The sequence below is a fragment of the Brassica napus genome, chromosome A1, assembly GCF_020379485.1.
Source record: "Brassica napus cultivar Da-Ae chromosome A1, Da-Ae, whole genome shotgun sequence".
Lineage (NCBI taxonomy): Eukaryota > Viridiplantae > Streptophyta > Magnoliopsida > Brassicales > Brassicaceae > Brassica > Brassica napus.
The window spans coordinates 8,690,172-8,707,413 of NC_063434.1; the positions used below are offsets into that span (position 1 = coordinate 8,690,172).

Below are 17,242 nucleotides of genomic sequence, written 5' to 3' on the forward strand. Positions count from 1 at the left end.
AATTTACAATTTAACTATTCCATCAATAAATTGCCTCTTTGTGTATGTATACCATGAAGTCTGAAGTAACAAGAAAAAACCCTTACATAAATTAAGCAAAAAAAATGATAACAGAAAAATCATCTCCTGGAACTTGAAACCCTTTTGAGTAGAACAAGAAAACACAAAAGACGATATAGTACGAAGAACCCTAACAACACATAAACATTAGTCCATCTCTGTCTCTCATCAAGCCCTTTCTTGTCCAACACGTCACCTCCAGTAAGCAAGCAGCCTTTCACATCGCCTTCCCCAAACCAGACAAGGCATTTATTGGCCAGACACGAGTACTCATTTATCAGAAGCGAGTCCAACGCGTATTTATACATCGAAAAGAAGTACATGAACAGCCAGTACTTAGGAAGACTCTCCTTAGAGATGAAGTAACCAGAGAACAAGAAGAAAGCCGCGAGAAGAACGGTCACTAGCGATGTTCCAGCGATATAGTTAGGTGCAAGAGAGCTCAAGAAAAGCACGAATGAGTTTGCCATCAGGACAATGATCCATATCACAAGGACAAAGTAGGCAAAAGCTTGCCACGAAAGGCAGAGACCTACAAGGAAGTAAAGAGAGACAGAGTAGATGATTGCGATGAGGAGCAAGTAAGGCAAGAAAACCAATGTGTTTGCGAGAATGTGAGAGGAGAGTCTGTAGAGTCCACTCGAGGTTTCTCGGAGAAGAATGGGACGTTCATCGATGAATATTGGTAGGGTTTGTGTGGTGGATGATAAGAGGAACGTGAGGGTGAAGGCAAAAAGACCGAACCGCTTCTCGATTCCTGCTTTGCCAGTTCCAATGTTGAGGTAGATAGTGCCTAAGACAAGACCAACTATAAGAGCTTCTAAGATGTTGGTAAGAAGCAGCTGCCTTGTGCGGTATATGATCTTCCAGAATCTTCTAGAAAGTAGGGTTACTTCAGTGATCCTCGAGCTTCTATAGATTTGTTTTGTGTTCTGCTTTTGAGGCTCTTGAGGGTCAGGGAGAACAATGTCGGCGTTCTCGTACGGATCGTGGAGGTTTTGAAGTATCTCCATAGCGTACTCGAGTGAGTTTAGCTGAGGAGGAACCGTGAATCCCTTGGATTGCAAGAAACCTTCGAGCAAATCAAGCCTTCCGTGGTATACAACGCTTCCTTTGGAAAGAAGTAACAAGCGGTCGATGAGAAACAGAATCTTGAAGCTAGGTTGATGTATGGACAAGATCACGGTCCTTTTTCGTGACGTGGCAACGGACTTGAGGATCTGAACAACGTCGAAAGCTGATTTACTGTCTAAACCGGAAGTGGGTTCGTCGAGGAGTAAGAATCCAGGGTCGTGGAGAAGACTTAAGCCAATAGAAACCCTTCTTAGTTCACCACCGGATAGGCCTTGACCGAGTCTTGTATGTGCAAGATGCGTTAGGTTAAGTTCTTGTAAGAGAGAAGCAACGGCATTGGAAGTTTCTGATGGGGATTTTGAGAGCAGTAAGGAGGCGGAGAAAGTGAAAGTCTCGGAGACGGTGAGGAGAGGGAAGAAGGCGTCATGTTGAGGAACGTAGGAAGAGATTTTGCGGTAAGAAGAAGGGTTGATGGGAAGAGAGTTGACGAGGATTGAGCCTGAGGTTGGGGAGGTTCTTGCGGCGAGGATGTCGAGAAGAGTTGATTTTCCGGCACCGCTAGGGCCAACGATGGCGAGGATTTGGGAAGGATGAGAGGTGAGGGAGATGTTGCGGAGAATGTAAGAAGGTGGCTCCGCCGTTGGGAAGAGCGGTGGAAGAGGTTTGGTGTAGGAGATGGAAGAGGTGGTCAGAGTATTTGATTCCATTTTAGGGAGAGATGTTTACAGGTTTGGACAAGGAAAGAGAGTGTTGTAATGAGAATTTATGGATGCTTATGTTTGGAATGATTTGTATTTTCTTATGAAGCTGACAAATATTTAAGTCTTTTTTGTCTGTTTGCGTTGAAGTATTGTCTTTTGCTGCCATTTATGATTTTGTGTTACATTGAACTCATCGACGTAGTCGTGGCTAGGCGGTGATGAAACAACGATGCCGTGGCGAGACAAGTTATTGTCAGAGAAGAGATCATTAGAGATGATTATCCATATGAAAATGGAGTTAGTAATGAAACGAAAATCCATATACTCTCGTTTATATAAAGAAGCATGGTTACAGTTACATATATACACATTTAAACCTTCGTTGTGATCATATATACACATTTAATAAACATATAGTCTAAAAATTTCACATATGCTGCAGCCTTAGGGGTGTGGTTCTCCACCAAATAGCATATCGTCTAAAAAATTTGGAGTTATTCCTAAAAATGTAGCACAAGTTGCAAAAACAGTGTATTTTCTTTTGAGTAAATTTAACATCTATTCAAAAAAAAAAAATAAATAAATAAACATGTAAAGATAAACTAAATGTGTTTGTCATACTGAATATTGTTGAGGAAATGAGAGGGAGAATCTAAAGGGGATCGGAATGCAGGTAAAGGTCACGGGTTTTTCTATGGCTCTCTCGTGCCATTGTATTATTAGTATACAGGAAAATTGCACATCACGCAGTCGATTCCCCAAACCACTTCTAGAATATATGAGATATATGCGAAGGGGGTGTAAACTGAGTTTATTTGGGTTATATGCAGTTCCGACGCTACACTAGCCTTGGACATTCGATTCTTGGTTCAGTTTTGCTTTTCCATTAATTCAGATATAAAAAAAATATAAATTTAAGGGTTTTTGGATTAAATATCAATTTTTTTAGTTTTCGGATAATTTTAAATATTTTAGATAAAAGCTATTCTCGTCATTCAGTTTTTTTTTGGTATTTCAATTTATAAATAATAATTTAATATTATTTGATTATTTTAAGATTACATATCCCATATATATTAATCTTGGAGCATTAGTTAAATTAACAATATAGAGGAGCATGCTTACATGTCAAAGTTGAGAGCGCTCTTCAGCCGTTTCTCTTAATTAGACCGATCTTAATAGGATTATCAAAGAGTAACATTAAATGGACCACTCAATACTTTACTATTTGATGTATCATCTAATTCGAATATGAAAAATAAATAAACATTAAACTATTTCCTTTGATGTTTGATCATTTAATGTATTAAAAGGAAAAAAAGATTAATTTTATGGAAATGAAGATTGGAAAAGAAAGAATATGAAACCAGAGAGATTTCTGCAAATTTTACATATTTGTATATATAATGTTACAAAATAGTTTGAGCGAAATTTGGTTGCATAACCTATTCTTTTTTTTTTCCGCTTTGCCTACAGAGACTCATTTCGATTCTCTCCATTGAACCTCTAAAAGAGAAGGTTACATATTTGTAGTTCAACCTATTTGAATTCGTTTTAGACTTAACATATATTCTAAGAATCTATAAATTGAGCTGGATAAAATTGAATGTAAAATTATATTACGTTTATATAAACATAAAATCATTTATAATGAGGTAAACAAAAAATCAAACACAATTTTTTAAACAACTACCACCATCAAATCACTAAAATATGTTTTATTAAATTTTTCATGTTTATGTTTTATTAAATTTGAAACATGTTCCTATACGTAGAAAAAAATTGCAAATACATTATTGATTTTAAATTGCAAACATGTCACGTTATTTTAGATATTTCACCCCGTGCTAATTATCACCTAGTAGTTAATATTTATAAGTATATAAACTATATTATAAAAGTTTAGATATCCATTCGGTTCTCGGTTTGGTTCCGGTTTGGTTTCGGTTTTTTAGCTTTAGAAATATAGGATTCGCTTGGGTAATTGATATAATATAAGCCAGAACCAAGCTTCATTTTCTTGGCTCAATTCTTTAGTTCTGGATAAATGTGTCATGCCTATCCTACACAGTAAATGCAGGCTGAAGAAAGAAAAAAAGACAAACATATTTGGGTATTTCTTAGGGTTTCTAATAGTTTTGGGTCGTAAACTGAGTTTATTTCAAATCCCCTTAATTGGTACAAAAGCAACCTGCCACAGGCCAGAACAGATTTGTTGAGCAAAAAGAAACAATGAATTAACATTAGTGGACCTTGGGAAATAAGATATAAGCCCACAAGAAATTATATGTGGATCAAATCTTGTCTATATGTAAGAAAGGCTTCAAACAACCGAGGGAAAAAAAACTGGTGCAAACAACAATCGGGGACATGCTCACATGTATAGGTTCTGATCCCTTATATATATAACAAATTCCATCGGAAACAAGTTATCATTTAACATGTTTTATCTGCTTCTGTGGTTTCAAATCAAAGAAAGAATCAAAGTGTAAACGAACCATGTGGCTGACCTGCCTATAACTCATATTCTGATCTGGTAACTGAACACTAAATTAATATTCCTCTAACCGGTTGACCTAGCCGTACTAGAGTGAATAGTGTTATTAGTTATTACCCGAAACCTAAAAATATCTGAATGTATAAATTCATTAATTATATCAAATGAATGTGTGGGTAAATTACAATGAGCAAAGGCCGACAATGGAGGAGGATGGACCAGGCCAGGGTGCTGAGCGATAAGGACGTCTCGACTAAAAGCCTAACCATCCTCCAAGCGTGGGTTCCCACAGCTGCTGGTCCCCGTTCACAATAGTATCACATTTCCTCTCTCACGAGGTTACACCCTCTTGCTTTACTACTATTCCCTCTTTATTCCTCCAACTTTTCTTTTTCTTTTTACAGGTTCTTCGTGAATCATGTCATGGAAATGAAAAACATAACTTATATATTGCTCTGTTTTGTATCTTACTCTTTGTTTCTTCTCACCGACGTGTTATTCCCTTCACATATACCCAGTTTATACACCCTTCTATTGGTTAGACTTTATCTCTCTACTTTAGCTTTATTTATTTTTAAATCACTAAATTTTACCAATCATGTTGTAGCTTTACTTTTAAAAATTAAAGTCTACATCAAGTTTTTATTTAGTTTTACCAATCATGCTTTCGCTTTATTTTTAAAGCTACAGCAAAAAAAATAAAGTAAAACTTTTTCTTATGTATTTTAGGCAAAAACCCTACATCTTCTTTTTATAGGTTGTAGAATCTGTAAATGAAAAAAAATCTATAATATCAAATAAATTATATAATCATAATAAAATCTTTTATAAATATTTTAATTTTGAATTTGAGTGTTTTAAAATTATTAAGATATTTAAATAATATAAATATTATTTACATATCACATTTTAAATTATAATAAATTTTGATAATTTATTTAAAAAAATATTAATATAAATTATTTTAATTGATATAAAATAATAATTTTATATATACAACACATATTTCATATATTTTATTTTAAAATATCTACAGCCTACAGCTTACAGCTACAACAAATTTAACTACAACAAAAGTCTCTGTAAAAAAAGTCTACAGTAACAACTTTACAGCTACAACCGATTTATCTATAGCTAAACATCTACAACTAAATTTTTAAAGCCAAAGTCGAACCAATCATCACCGTATATTTTTTTTTACAGAATTAACACTTCTATAAACTAACTCCCACGGAAGTTTATTATTTGAAACATCTGATATTGGTGTTTGGTACATTACATTACACATATATATAGCCCAAAATAAATATACATTTTCTATATATATGTTATATACTGAGTTGATGGTATACAGAATATATAATATGTTCATGTGGCATGAGCATGCAGATTTAATGAATAAATGTAGCATATTGCCATTTTATAGCATGTGTATGTCACCCAAAAAATGGTAAAATTAATTACTAATATGAATAAACACAGATTATGGTTGTCAGTTTTTTTTGCCAAATGTTAGTATATTTTTTGATTGGTGGTATTTTTGAAAAGTGGTATTTAACTTGTGGTATTTCTAACAGTTTTTCAAGTTAAAAGCAGAATCTGAGTGTTTTTCTTTAATAGACCTTATTTTATTACCATATCTTCTCTTTTTTTTTTAGAGCAAATCTTGATTATTTTATAAGTAACTAATGGGAGGCATTAGTAAAGTATTCTTTCTAGGCGTTCGAATTTGTAAGTAACTAATGGGAGGCATGCAATAATGAAATTAATTTGTTGCATTCTATAGGTCATCAATCATCATAGCTCCATAAAGATAGATGCTCTGTAATGGCATATAGTATTTTAGTGACAAGTGATGATACTCTTATCCATTTCAGTTAAGATACATTTTCGAATCCACTAATCTGTTTTATAGAAGTTATCTTAGAACACCCACATTGATGTAGTTTTTCAGTAAGGTTCTAATCTCAACAATGTATTATCATAATTAGTAATTTAATTAACTTTTGGTGTTTAAAGAGAATTGAACCGTTCATTTTCTAATGATTATCTCATAATATTTCATTAAAAAATTCATTTGTATCTCCAATTAAAAAGAAAAAGGAGAAAACACATGTATATTAATTGTTACCTTTGTTTTAAGAAACTAGGCGAGCGGATCCCACATTCATATCTCTTGCATATCTTATTCACAATGTCAATGAGGATAACACATACATTTCTAGAGATATTTCCTCATCCTCATTATGTTTTTGACATTTGATATTCAGACGCATCATAGTGTTTGTGCCTTGTCCCAATGATTTGACAACGTTAACAAAGTTTTAGAAGTCGTTAACTCTATTAACAATAACCCCTATATCAAATGACTTCACATTCAACCGTGCTATTAGCTAACTTAAAAATAGACATTCAAATGAAGCGTTGGTTAACATAGTCATTAGTCACCGATGTTACTGACTTTGTTAACGCCCGCTAAATTGAGTGTGTAAATACAAGAACGACGGTGCGTCTTAACATTAACCTGAGATCACTGATTTGTTAGTGTATTTTTAAGATATTCCCAAAAAATCATGTATATTAGAAAAATGAAATTAAATTTTGGTGAATTTTTATACAAATTGTTACCTAAAACTAATGTAAAGAATGCAAGTATTCTGGTTTGTTGAAAATCACAAAAAGGGGTATTCTAGTTGTTCACCACGAACAGACCTGAAGCACCCATCACTTTCAAATAAACTTATTCTGATTGGTTTTAAACCACTATAGCAGGATAATTACCGGAAAAAGAATAGAAACTTGCACTTAATCGATGATTACTTCCATTTATTAATTTGTTCGGGAACTAATGGTCTCCTAGGTCTAAATTATTTTATATTATCTTCACATGTAACGTGCCTATATAACGAGAATATGATTCCCTAAGATTCATGCATAAGCACAAATTTAATCGGGGAATTCTAGTTGGATCATGGACATTATACGGAAACTAAACTTGTTAACTTGTGTAGGTTCAGTTCCAATAGTAAAGGAAACCATTAAATTCTAAAGATAATCTTCTAAATTACAAAGTTAATATACAATTATAGAAAGTATCATTCGACTTATGTATTCCATCTCCACCACAACTTTTGTTGTGTATGTGCGTGTATATGCACAATGGTAGAAATGTAGATGATAGTTTATCTCAATAGATTAATGTAAGAGGGGAATTAGGTTGGAATATTATAATGTCTCAACAATTGCTGGCTTGGATGCTTTAAAAAAGTTTTGCCTTAGAAATTCCTTTTTACTCTACTTAACGATATATATTTACTAAACATAATACTAGTGGACACATCAAAGAACAATATAAAAGTAGTAATGAATAAATTAAAGAAAAATAAGAAGAAGGAGAAAGAATGTGGAAATGGAGAAGTGATTGGAAACTAATGGAATATCCGTTTCCTCCTTTAACATGGTGGAAGCTGACTCCAAACCCAACCTCCATTACTCTACTGATTCTATCATTTCATTTCACAGCCAGTATATATTCCAAATAGTACTATACAGTTATTGTATGTTATATATGTTGTTAAGAATTTCACATTTAAATGTGGTTTGTAATACTATATAGAGTAAAATATAAATGATGTATGATTTAAAATCTAAAACCCATGAAATCTTCACACAAATAAAAAAATGATATGCTACAGAAAATGCTAGACGATTATCATATCCCTTATATATTAATTGAGGAACATTTGAAAAGATGTAACCTCAATTTTGTATTAATTAAAAGAGACCCCAATGCATAGGTGGCATTCAATTAGGTAGTCAATTACATTCAATTGAAAAATAAGTAGGTCCACATTCAATTTTTATATGTTATTAGATACATAAGTTGGTCAAACTATATGATATAATAATATGATATGATATTTTCTTTCCTTAAATAAAACCTACGGAATTACCATAAATGACTAATATATATATGACAATTAATGAGTTTAATAATAAAGATTTGATAACAATGTATATCTCCTCTATCATTTTTTGTTTAATTTTATATTATTAAAATAAATTAAACAATCAAATTAGCTATAAAAATAAAATTTAGATTTTTTCGTATATGTTATATTTTGAATTTTTAAAAACGACAATAAATGACTAAAGCTATTAAAATTATTATGTTAAAAATTAATGATCAATGGTTTAACATTTTTCTTATAAGAAGATACACATGATTTTAAAACCATATGAGTAAAAAATATCATTTAATAATAAAATAAATATATATATATATATTAAACACTATATACCATAAGATTACATAAATATTTTAATATTAAAACTTTCAATGAATTTTCAAGAACATTTATAAATTATAAACTTATTAAAGATTTCAGATTGAAAATTTTGTTATCGATGATTTAAATATTTTGTTATAAAACGATATGAACGATCATAGAACCGTATGATTATAAATTCTTATTTAATAAATAACTATACAAAATATACTATTCCTAAAAAATAGGTTGGTCCATCTTAACTTATATTACACTTTTTATTAAACTAACTATCGAATTGATAAATAACGTACCAAAAAATGTTTTGCACTTTCCTTAAATAAAAGCTACGAAATTACCTAATATGATTAACGTATATGTGAAAATTAATTATAATGAATAATAAATATTTGATAACAATTTTTGTATCTTAGTTATTTTTTTAATTTTATATTATTAAAATATATTTAAAAATCACATTAAATATATAATAAAAACATTTATAATTTTTCTTATATGTTATATTTTGAATTTTTCAAAACGTCTATAAAATATTAAAAATTTGAAGATCCCCACTCTGAAAATTTTGTAATCAATAGATTATTGTTTTTGTCATAATAAGTTACAAATGATCATAAAATTGTATTAATATGAACTTTTATTTAATATTATAAGAAGATACACATTATTTTAAAACCATATGAGTAAAAAATATCATTTAATAATAAAACATATATATTTATATATATATATATATATATATATATATTATACTATATACCATAAGATTACATAAATATTCTAATATTAAGACTTTCAATGAATTTTCAAAAACATTTATAAATTATAAACTTATTAAAGATTTCACATTGAATTTTTTTGTTATTGATGATTTAAATATTCAGTTATAAAATGATATGAATGATCATAGAACTGTATGATTATAAATTCTCATTTAATAAATGACTATATAAAATATACTATTCTTAGAAAAATAAGTTGGTCCATCTTGACTTACATTATATTTTTTATTAAACTAACTATCGAATTGATAAATAATCTACCAAAATTTTTTTTGCACTTTCCTTAATTAGAAGCTACGAAATTACCTAATATGATTAACGTATATATGAAAATTAATTATTATGAATAATAAATATTTGATAACAATTTTGGTATCCTAGTTCTTTTATTTTTTAATTTTATATTATTGAAAGATATTAAAAAAATCACATTAAATATATAATAAAGACATTTATATTTTTTCTTATATGTTATATTTGAATTTTTCAAAACGTCTATATATTATTAGAAATTTGAATATTCCTACTCTGAAAATTTTGTGATCAATAGATTATTTTTTTGTTATAATAAGTTACAAATGATCATAAAATATAACGCATATGAATTTTTATTTAATAAATATTCAAACTAAATAATATATATATATATAAACACTAATGATTTAAAGCAATAAGATTGGCTGATCAATTTAGTCGTCCAGTTGAAATCTTTCAAAAGCATGTGAAAGACTAAAGTCAAAGTAAATATGAATTTAGAATAGTAGTTATATTGTACTAACCAAATACCGAAAAAAACCGAACCGAAACCAACCCGATATCTGGATTGAACACCCATAATCCAAATGAAGCCAAACTATTGTTTCATTCTTCAAAATATAATAAAAATAATAACTTAATCCCGCGCAAGGCGCGGGTCTTATCCTAGTACTATGTAGTTAAGAAAGGTAACCATCCCCTATATATTAATTGAGAATCTTTTAAATAGTTATAACCTTAAGTTTGTACTAATTAAAAAGAGACCCCATCCTATGTGGCAGTTGTTTAAGTTCTCTTATTGCTGATGTGGCTGAATTTTAGAGAGTTTTGGCAAAGCATAATCTAAAAATATACATCCCTAGCGAGAAATACAATTCGATGGACCTATAAGTGTGTGATTCAAACAATTATTTATAACATGCGCTTTAATTCATGGATGGTGTGCATACTACGTATCATGTAAGCGTAACTATATATTAGCATATAATAATTCAAGTCCAAATGTATTAGTTTGTAAAAAACTGTATCAAATTTTTCTGGAGCCATTACGTACAAGTTATAAAGCTTTGGAAAAAAAAATCTAATTGTCTTTGATGGAAAATATCATGTACATGTACATGTATACTAATTATCTTTTTATACTCAACATTCAAGTATTTTTAAAACACGTAATATATTATACTTAATACATTATCATGAATACCATAGTGTGTATTGCTACATATAATCATGAATACCATAGTGTATTGTATACATAATTGTGGATCGATCGGTTCAATATGGAACCTTACCAGTAATTTATGGTTTGGGGTGGATTATGAATCGTCTGGTTCTCATACGGTTGAAGTCTATATAGTTTAAGACTTAAATCTAATAGAAGTTGATTAAATAGGAAATAAAAGATGCGATTTGTTAATGTATAGTTGTAACATAAAATATTAATCCTTGCTATTTCTATATGTGCAACCATTACATTTAAGAATATCTTTCGTAAGTGAAACTTTCTTAAATTATACAGATGTACATATATTCTATTTTTAATACGAAAGATGTATATAGTGCTTATTACTTAAATCTAGAAGTGTGTGATTCAAACAATTTGTTACTATATATATAGTTTCACATCAAATATATATTTTTTGCCAAATGATATTTTCTATACGTGAAAAATACTTTTATATGGATCATTCATAGTTGGAATTTTAAAATTTTGAATAATTCACATATATTCCATATTGTGTTGACATAAATGAGCTTTCTTCAGTTGTATACATTATTCCATAAAATATTGTTGAATGATTGTTATACTGTAAGTATAGATTTGTATAATAAATAATGAATCGTAAGATTTGTATAATAAATACTGCAACCTCTTCTTTTTGATTGATTGCAATAATTGAGAAGTTTTTATTATAATGAAAAGTTCATGTATTGCATGCATGCATCGATTGACCCTTTTTGCAGTAGTTTCTCCGAAATTTAATTTGCGCATCTTTGCTAATATATATACCAAATCTTATAATAAATGTTATTAAGCTACTATACAATTGATTATTTTTTATTCAATTGTATTATTCAGAACATTAGTTAATAGTATGGACTAAAAAATGAACCGAACCGAACCAAACCGAATTCAAAAAGATTAGAAACTAAAGTATATGTCTAGAGTCTAGACTATTTGATTAAGATTTTATCAATCAAATTGGTTTATTTTGGTTCATTTTAAACTGAACCAAGCCGAAGCGAAGTGTTTTTACTTATATTAGTTAAACATGATAGTAATATTAAGATTTAATAAATTTAATCATTGCTAAAAGTGAAAGATCACGCGTATTTGGATCCTCTTTCGTCAACTGCTTTGCACCAAGTTGGCTGGCTCCTTATGCTGGCCAAGAGGCTGCAAGTTAGTTTTTTAAAAGTTTTTATTAGAAAGTCAAAAAAACTTACACAATTAAAAAAATTATACATTTTACTTTTAAATGAATAAAATAAACACAATTAAAAATAAAATAAAAATATGAATTTCATACATTAACATCAAAATCAAAAATCTACTTATTATACTTAGTTATATTAGGCTTGAATATAATAATACAAAATTATAGGATTAAATCTTTAGCTTTAAAATTAAATGTGAAGAAAATAATGATTTAATGTCAAATGATGATTTGTTTATGTTCTTATAAATTATATTTTGTAACTAAAGTAGAACAAAACTACAAAAGGAAAACTAATCGACTGAAATAAACAAACACAAACAAAACCAAATTAAACCGCACTAAACACAACCAAACCAAACTCGAACCCAAATCGAACACAAATCAAACCTAAGTAAATCTGAACCAAATCAAACTAATTTGAGTTGAGCATAGTTAAGATTCTCTTAGACCTAAATAAACCCAATCAAACCTATACCGAAGCTGTAAGTAAACCGAGTGACGTGACATCATTTGTCAATACTATATGTTTTAAATATTTATCATTAAAACTCACCCTGCGCAAAGCGCAGGTCTTATCCTAGTAATAGGTGAAACGTCATGCACAATCCAATGCGTTAAACAATAATTCCCTTACTATCTTCTATAAATGGCCCTCACAACACAATCCTTTCTCCCACACCACTTTATTACTAAAACAAAAAAAACAAAAAAAAACATTTCATTTGTTTACTCTGAACAAACACATGCAGACAATGGAAGGAAGACAATACTACCAAAATCCTGAAGGAACCAATCATAGCTCTTCAATGGTGGTGCCGCACTCGCCGTGGCACTCTCCGGTTCCTTATCTCTTCGGTGGTTTGGCCGCCATGCTAGCCCTCATCGCCTTCTCTCTTCTCATTCTCGCTTGTTCCTACTGGCGACTCACTGGCACGGCTGAGAGAGATCTCGAGGCCGGAGATGATGCCAAACCCGAAGGGGACACTCACAAGACCAAGACCACAGAGTTGCCAGAGAAGTTTCTCGTCATCATGGCAGGAGACGTCAAACCCACGTACCTGGCTACGCCGGCGAACCGGTCTGAGCAAAGCTGTACTTGTGGTGACCATAAGGAAGAGGCTGGTAGTAATCAGGTGTTGCGGCAGAGCACCGGAACTTAAAAACAGAACAATCATTACGCGGACGTTAGAGGAGCGGATGGGATAAAACTGGGTTTTATTTCATTATTTTTGTCTGATTAAAACGATGTTTATGCATCATTCGTGTGGTTTTACTTCTTTTTAATCTTTGCTTCATATTAAATTTTATGAGAACTTGAATAGATGATTAGTAACTACTAAATGAAAAATTGATGCTTAAGTTAATACTTATGAGCTGTTCGTCTTCATACATCATTATTACTTAGTTACGTTGGATCGATGCCGATGGTAGTTCGATCGTTACTAGAGAATCGGCCAAGTGAACAAAAATGTAGGGAACTAGCAACAACGACATGTGCCATATATTATGCTGATCTTCATACGTTTGTGTCAACGTTGTGGCGAGCCGAAGTGGTTCATGATTCTCTCTTTGCACCTTTCTCCCAGATTCCTAAATAGTATATGGATAACTACCACCAAGTTTTATTTGAAAAAAAAAATAGCCCTAAATACATTTATATTTTTCGGAATATATATGATCTTTAATTATAACCTTTCACTGAAATGAAGGAGTACTAACATTATCGCTGGACAAAAAGAAAAAAATATGATCCTTTGGAGTTTGGATGAACCACAGAACCAGTACAATGTGAATAGTGACTATAACGACAGAACGACTAAATTGACTGACTGTTTTAGACTGGAGCTATTAGACACTGGTAGTGTCACGTGTGTACCGTGTACGTCATTTCCTTTCCTTGTCCAGTTCTTACTATGTTTATGTGAACATATGAAACAAACGAGTTCCCAACTGAAAAAAGCAAACAATAATGGTTAAAGAAACCGTGTTAAAGTCTTGTGAACTCTTTGACATCAACAGATTCTCTAGACATTGTGGACTCTACTCAGAAGAGAGGTTAGCTTTGGGCCTTTAGTAGGACCAGTCTGGATAGATCCGTCATCTTGACAAAACCCAGTCTAAATCACATCTAATTCAAGATCGTTTAGTTTTCAGATAGACAGAAAGAAACCATCAACTTCATCAAGGATTTTTTTTTCTTTTCAAAATTAACTACAGTGCAAATGAGGTCAACCGAATATTCAGTAGATCCCAGAAATGCAATGTTAAATTATCTCGTGATCAACGAGATCGAACTACGGATTTACCGTATTGGAGTTATCCCTCAAGTGTCACTAGTCCAAGATCCATTCTTCATCAAGGATTGTATATTAACAAGAGTCAAGAGTAGGATGAAAACTCGAAAAGTTTTACAAAAGAACGACTAGATCTGTACAGATTCATCGTTCGCACAGAATATAATACATTTCAAATAACCACAAAGGTTAAGGCGCAAGAACTTAACCATGATATGTAATGTAAGCATCATATGATACAAATAACCAAACCAAACAAAAAAAAAGAGAGAAGTTTGTAATCCTTATCCACCTTCTTACATTGCTGACTTAATTGCAGTGTGAGTGAACAGTTGGATGAAAATGTTTGGGGGCTAGAGACAGAAATGATCCATCATGTGAAAGACGACATCTTTACCATCAGAATGTAACCAATATGTCTTCACCTACACATGCCAAAACCATTCTGTAAAGATGCTGTTTAAACACACACCAATGCGTTAAGAGTACACCTATTATCAAACTTACCTGAATGGTATTATGAGCTACATATCGTTGCTTGCTATTGTGAAAGCTTACATCTACTCGTTCCCAAGATAGTTGACCGAGCCCATGTAGCATTTCCTCTATGTTCCACACAAAAAAAAAAGAGAGGGTAAAGTTTGTGACGCTTACGAATACAAAGAAGACTATACAGAGTCAAGTGAAGAAGAAAGCAAACCTTCAAGATCAGTGTTTTCATCTTTTACTACTGTAGAGGTTGACTTGCAACTACCATTATCTACATTTCCATGTTCTACATATACAATGTGTGGATAGTTTGGATCAGTTGCTAGAAGATTTGGCTGTAAGATGAGACAATAAACAAGGGTTACTGATAAATCCCAGACAGTGCATAAGATTAAGTTGTAAATGGATTTACCTTTGGGAGCTCATTTGGACGGCGAATAGAAGATGTCCTCCATCCAACCATGTCTGTGTAGTCTAGTAAAGGCAAACACTGTCTCTTGTAAAACTAAAGAAAAGCGAAAAAACCATTCACCTAATGATTTATTCAGGAAAGGATACAATCGAAGTTCACGTTTGCATAAGCCACACGCCGTTTGAAAGCATTTAAAGCCGATCTGTTGAGGTCATTAAGTAGCATATGAGTAGTGCACATCTCAATATGCAAGTCACCAATTGAAAAACACAGAGAGGCAGAAGCATATTTACATGAATTTGAAGTTAAAAGAATCAGTAGCCATCCGGATAAGAAGTGGGAGATTCCCATCATCATTGTCCACCAGAAACAAATGCTTTCCGGTCCTCCCAGCAGCCAAGTGTGCGGTTTGGGATGCTGTTCTTTCAAGAAAAGGAAGGCCACAGAGAATCGGGAACTGAAGGAAGTGAAAAACAGAAGACAAGAGTAAGTATGTCACACAGAAACTTCTGATCTCTACACAGACCTTACAGAAACATAAGACCTAGACACATCATCAATTTCAAGTCACCTGTCTATGTCCCCTGGAACCAAGATGAGGCGTTGCGAAAGTTATAAAGTTCATAGGTTCTAACCCAGCTATTTCGCCGCTCTTGGCCTTTGAAGGAGAGTCAGAAGAGTTGGCTTCACCAGACTGTTCATACAGCTTCCCTACGGCATATCTTGCAACAAGACCTCCTAACGAATGAGCCACAAACGAGATCTTCTTCAACCCATTCCTGTTCTTAATAACAGACAAAACCTGCAAAAAAAAACAGAACATCACCAAGCAAATAAGCACACTCAAAGTTGCAGAGCAGAGAAACAACACTCCCAAATACCTCATTAGCCAGCCTTTCACCCATCATATCAACACCATCAAACGTCAAGGTTGCACTATTACTCTCACTACCTGCTCAGTTCCATCGAAAGTCAACAACTTTCTTCATCACAACATTATCCTATCCATCACTATAGGTTTAAAAAAAAAACACTCACGGTGCACAAGTACTTTGTCCGGGAACTTCTTCACGAACTGCTCCGCCGCATACTTCCAATCCGCCGAACTAAATCATGATACGGTCAAACTCTTTAAACCCCACAAGACTCTAATCTGAAACCCATTTCAAAGTTAGATGCTTTACTCTCTACCTTCCTATGATACCGTTCACCATGACCACCAAGTGATCCGGCTTCTCTGAAGACTCCACGAACAGATCCTCTCCGCCGCTGTCCTTCTCCGTCTTCATCTCCCTTGTGCTATGCTTCGCCGCAAAGCAACCGATTCCGAGGCGCTTCATCAACTCCATATGATCGAGATTCTTCTTGGGTCGAGCGAGAAATCGGAGCTGGAGCTGGTGTTGACCAAGCGGAAGAAATCGAGGAGAAGAAGGAATCGAATCTGGGATGGAGAAGGAGAAGGGGGCAATCATGTGGAAGTAAAAAAGACAGCTTTTTGATTAGCGAAATTGACAAAAAGTCGCTCATTTTTTTCACGGCGGAGAGACGTTACCATTTGCGGAGGCGCTAAGGAACAGTGACGGTGACACCTGTTAACTCTTAGTCAAAACTTTATTTTATTTAAACGGCAGTAGTATATGAGTAATAAAGTTAGTTGTGTTTCAAAAACAAAAAGAAACAAAAGAGAGTAATAAAGTTAGTTAATTGGAATAGATTATCATTAGACAAATTGATCACATTGTAGAGAAAATCTGGGATTTAATTTGTATAATGATGTAGTGGCAATAAAATATGTGATGGAAAAAGAAAATAAGTGGAATTTTGATTTTATAGTTTTTAATAAAAGTTATTCTTGGATTCACCTTTAGAGTTTTACTAACCAATAGATTTTTGTTATTTTATATTCTATATCTTTTATAAAAGAAAATAAAATATTATCAAATTATAT

The 17,242-nt window shown here is 32.1% G+C and overlaps 3 protein-coding genes across 3 annotated transcripts; 1 reads left to right on the plus strand and 2 right to left on the minus strand.

Moving 5' to 3' along the window:
* Positions 1 to 22: 22 nt before the first annotated feature.
* Positions 23 to 2,417, minus strand: LOC106375150 (ABC transporter G family member 4). The gene has a single exon (XM_013815034.3). It carries the CDS (start codon positions 1,839 to 1,841, stop codon positions 120 to 122), a length of 1,722 nt encoding a protein of 573 aa, XP_013670488.1. The 5' UTR covers positions 1,842 to 2,417; the 3' UTR covers positions 23 to 119.
* A 10,337-nt stretch (positions 2,418 to 12,754) lies between these two features.
* Positions 12,755 to 13,467, plus strand: LOC106375124 (protein GLUTAMINE DUMPER 2-like). Its single transcript, XM_013815017.3, has one exon. The coding sequence runs from the start codon at positions 12,843 to 12,845 to the stop codon at positions 13,257 to 13,259; it is 417 nt and encodes a 138-aa protein (XP_013670471.2). The 5' UTR covers positions 12,755 to 12,842; the 3' UTR covers positions 13,260 to 13,467.
* A 1,018-nt stretch (positions 13,468 to 14,485) lies between these two features.
* On the minus strand, positions 14,486 to 16,895 carry LOC106442810 (putative lipase ROG1). Its single transcript, XM_013884455.3, has 10 exons — positions 16,486 to 16,895; positions 16,333 to 16,400; positions 16,176 to 16,246; positions 15,866 to 16,096; positions 15,588 to 15,751; positions 15,441 to 15,496; positions 15,295 to 15,347; positions 15,094 to 15,217; positions 14,901 to 14,998; positions 14,486 to 14,818 (listed from the first exon to the last, which is right to left on the minus strand). Exons 1-10 carry the CDS (start codon positions 16,764 to 16,766, stop codon positions 14,747 to 14,749), a joined length of 1,218 nt encoding a protein of 405 aa, XP_013739909.1. The 5' UTR covers positions 16,767 to 16,895; the 3' UTR covers positions 14,486 to 14,746.
* Between the last annotated feature and the right edge of the window lie 347 nt (positions 16,896 to 17,242).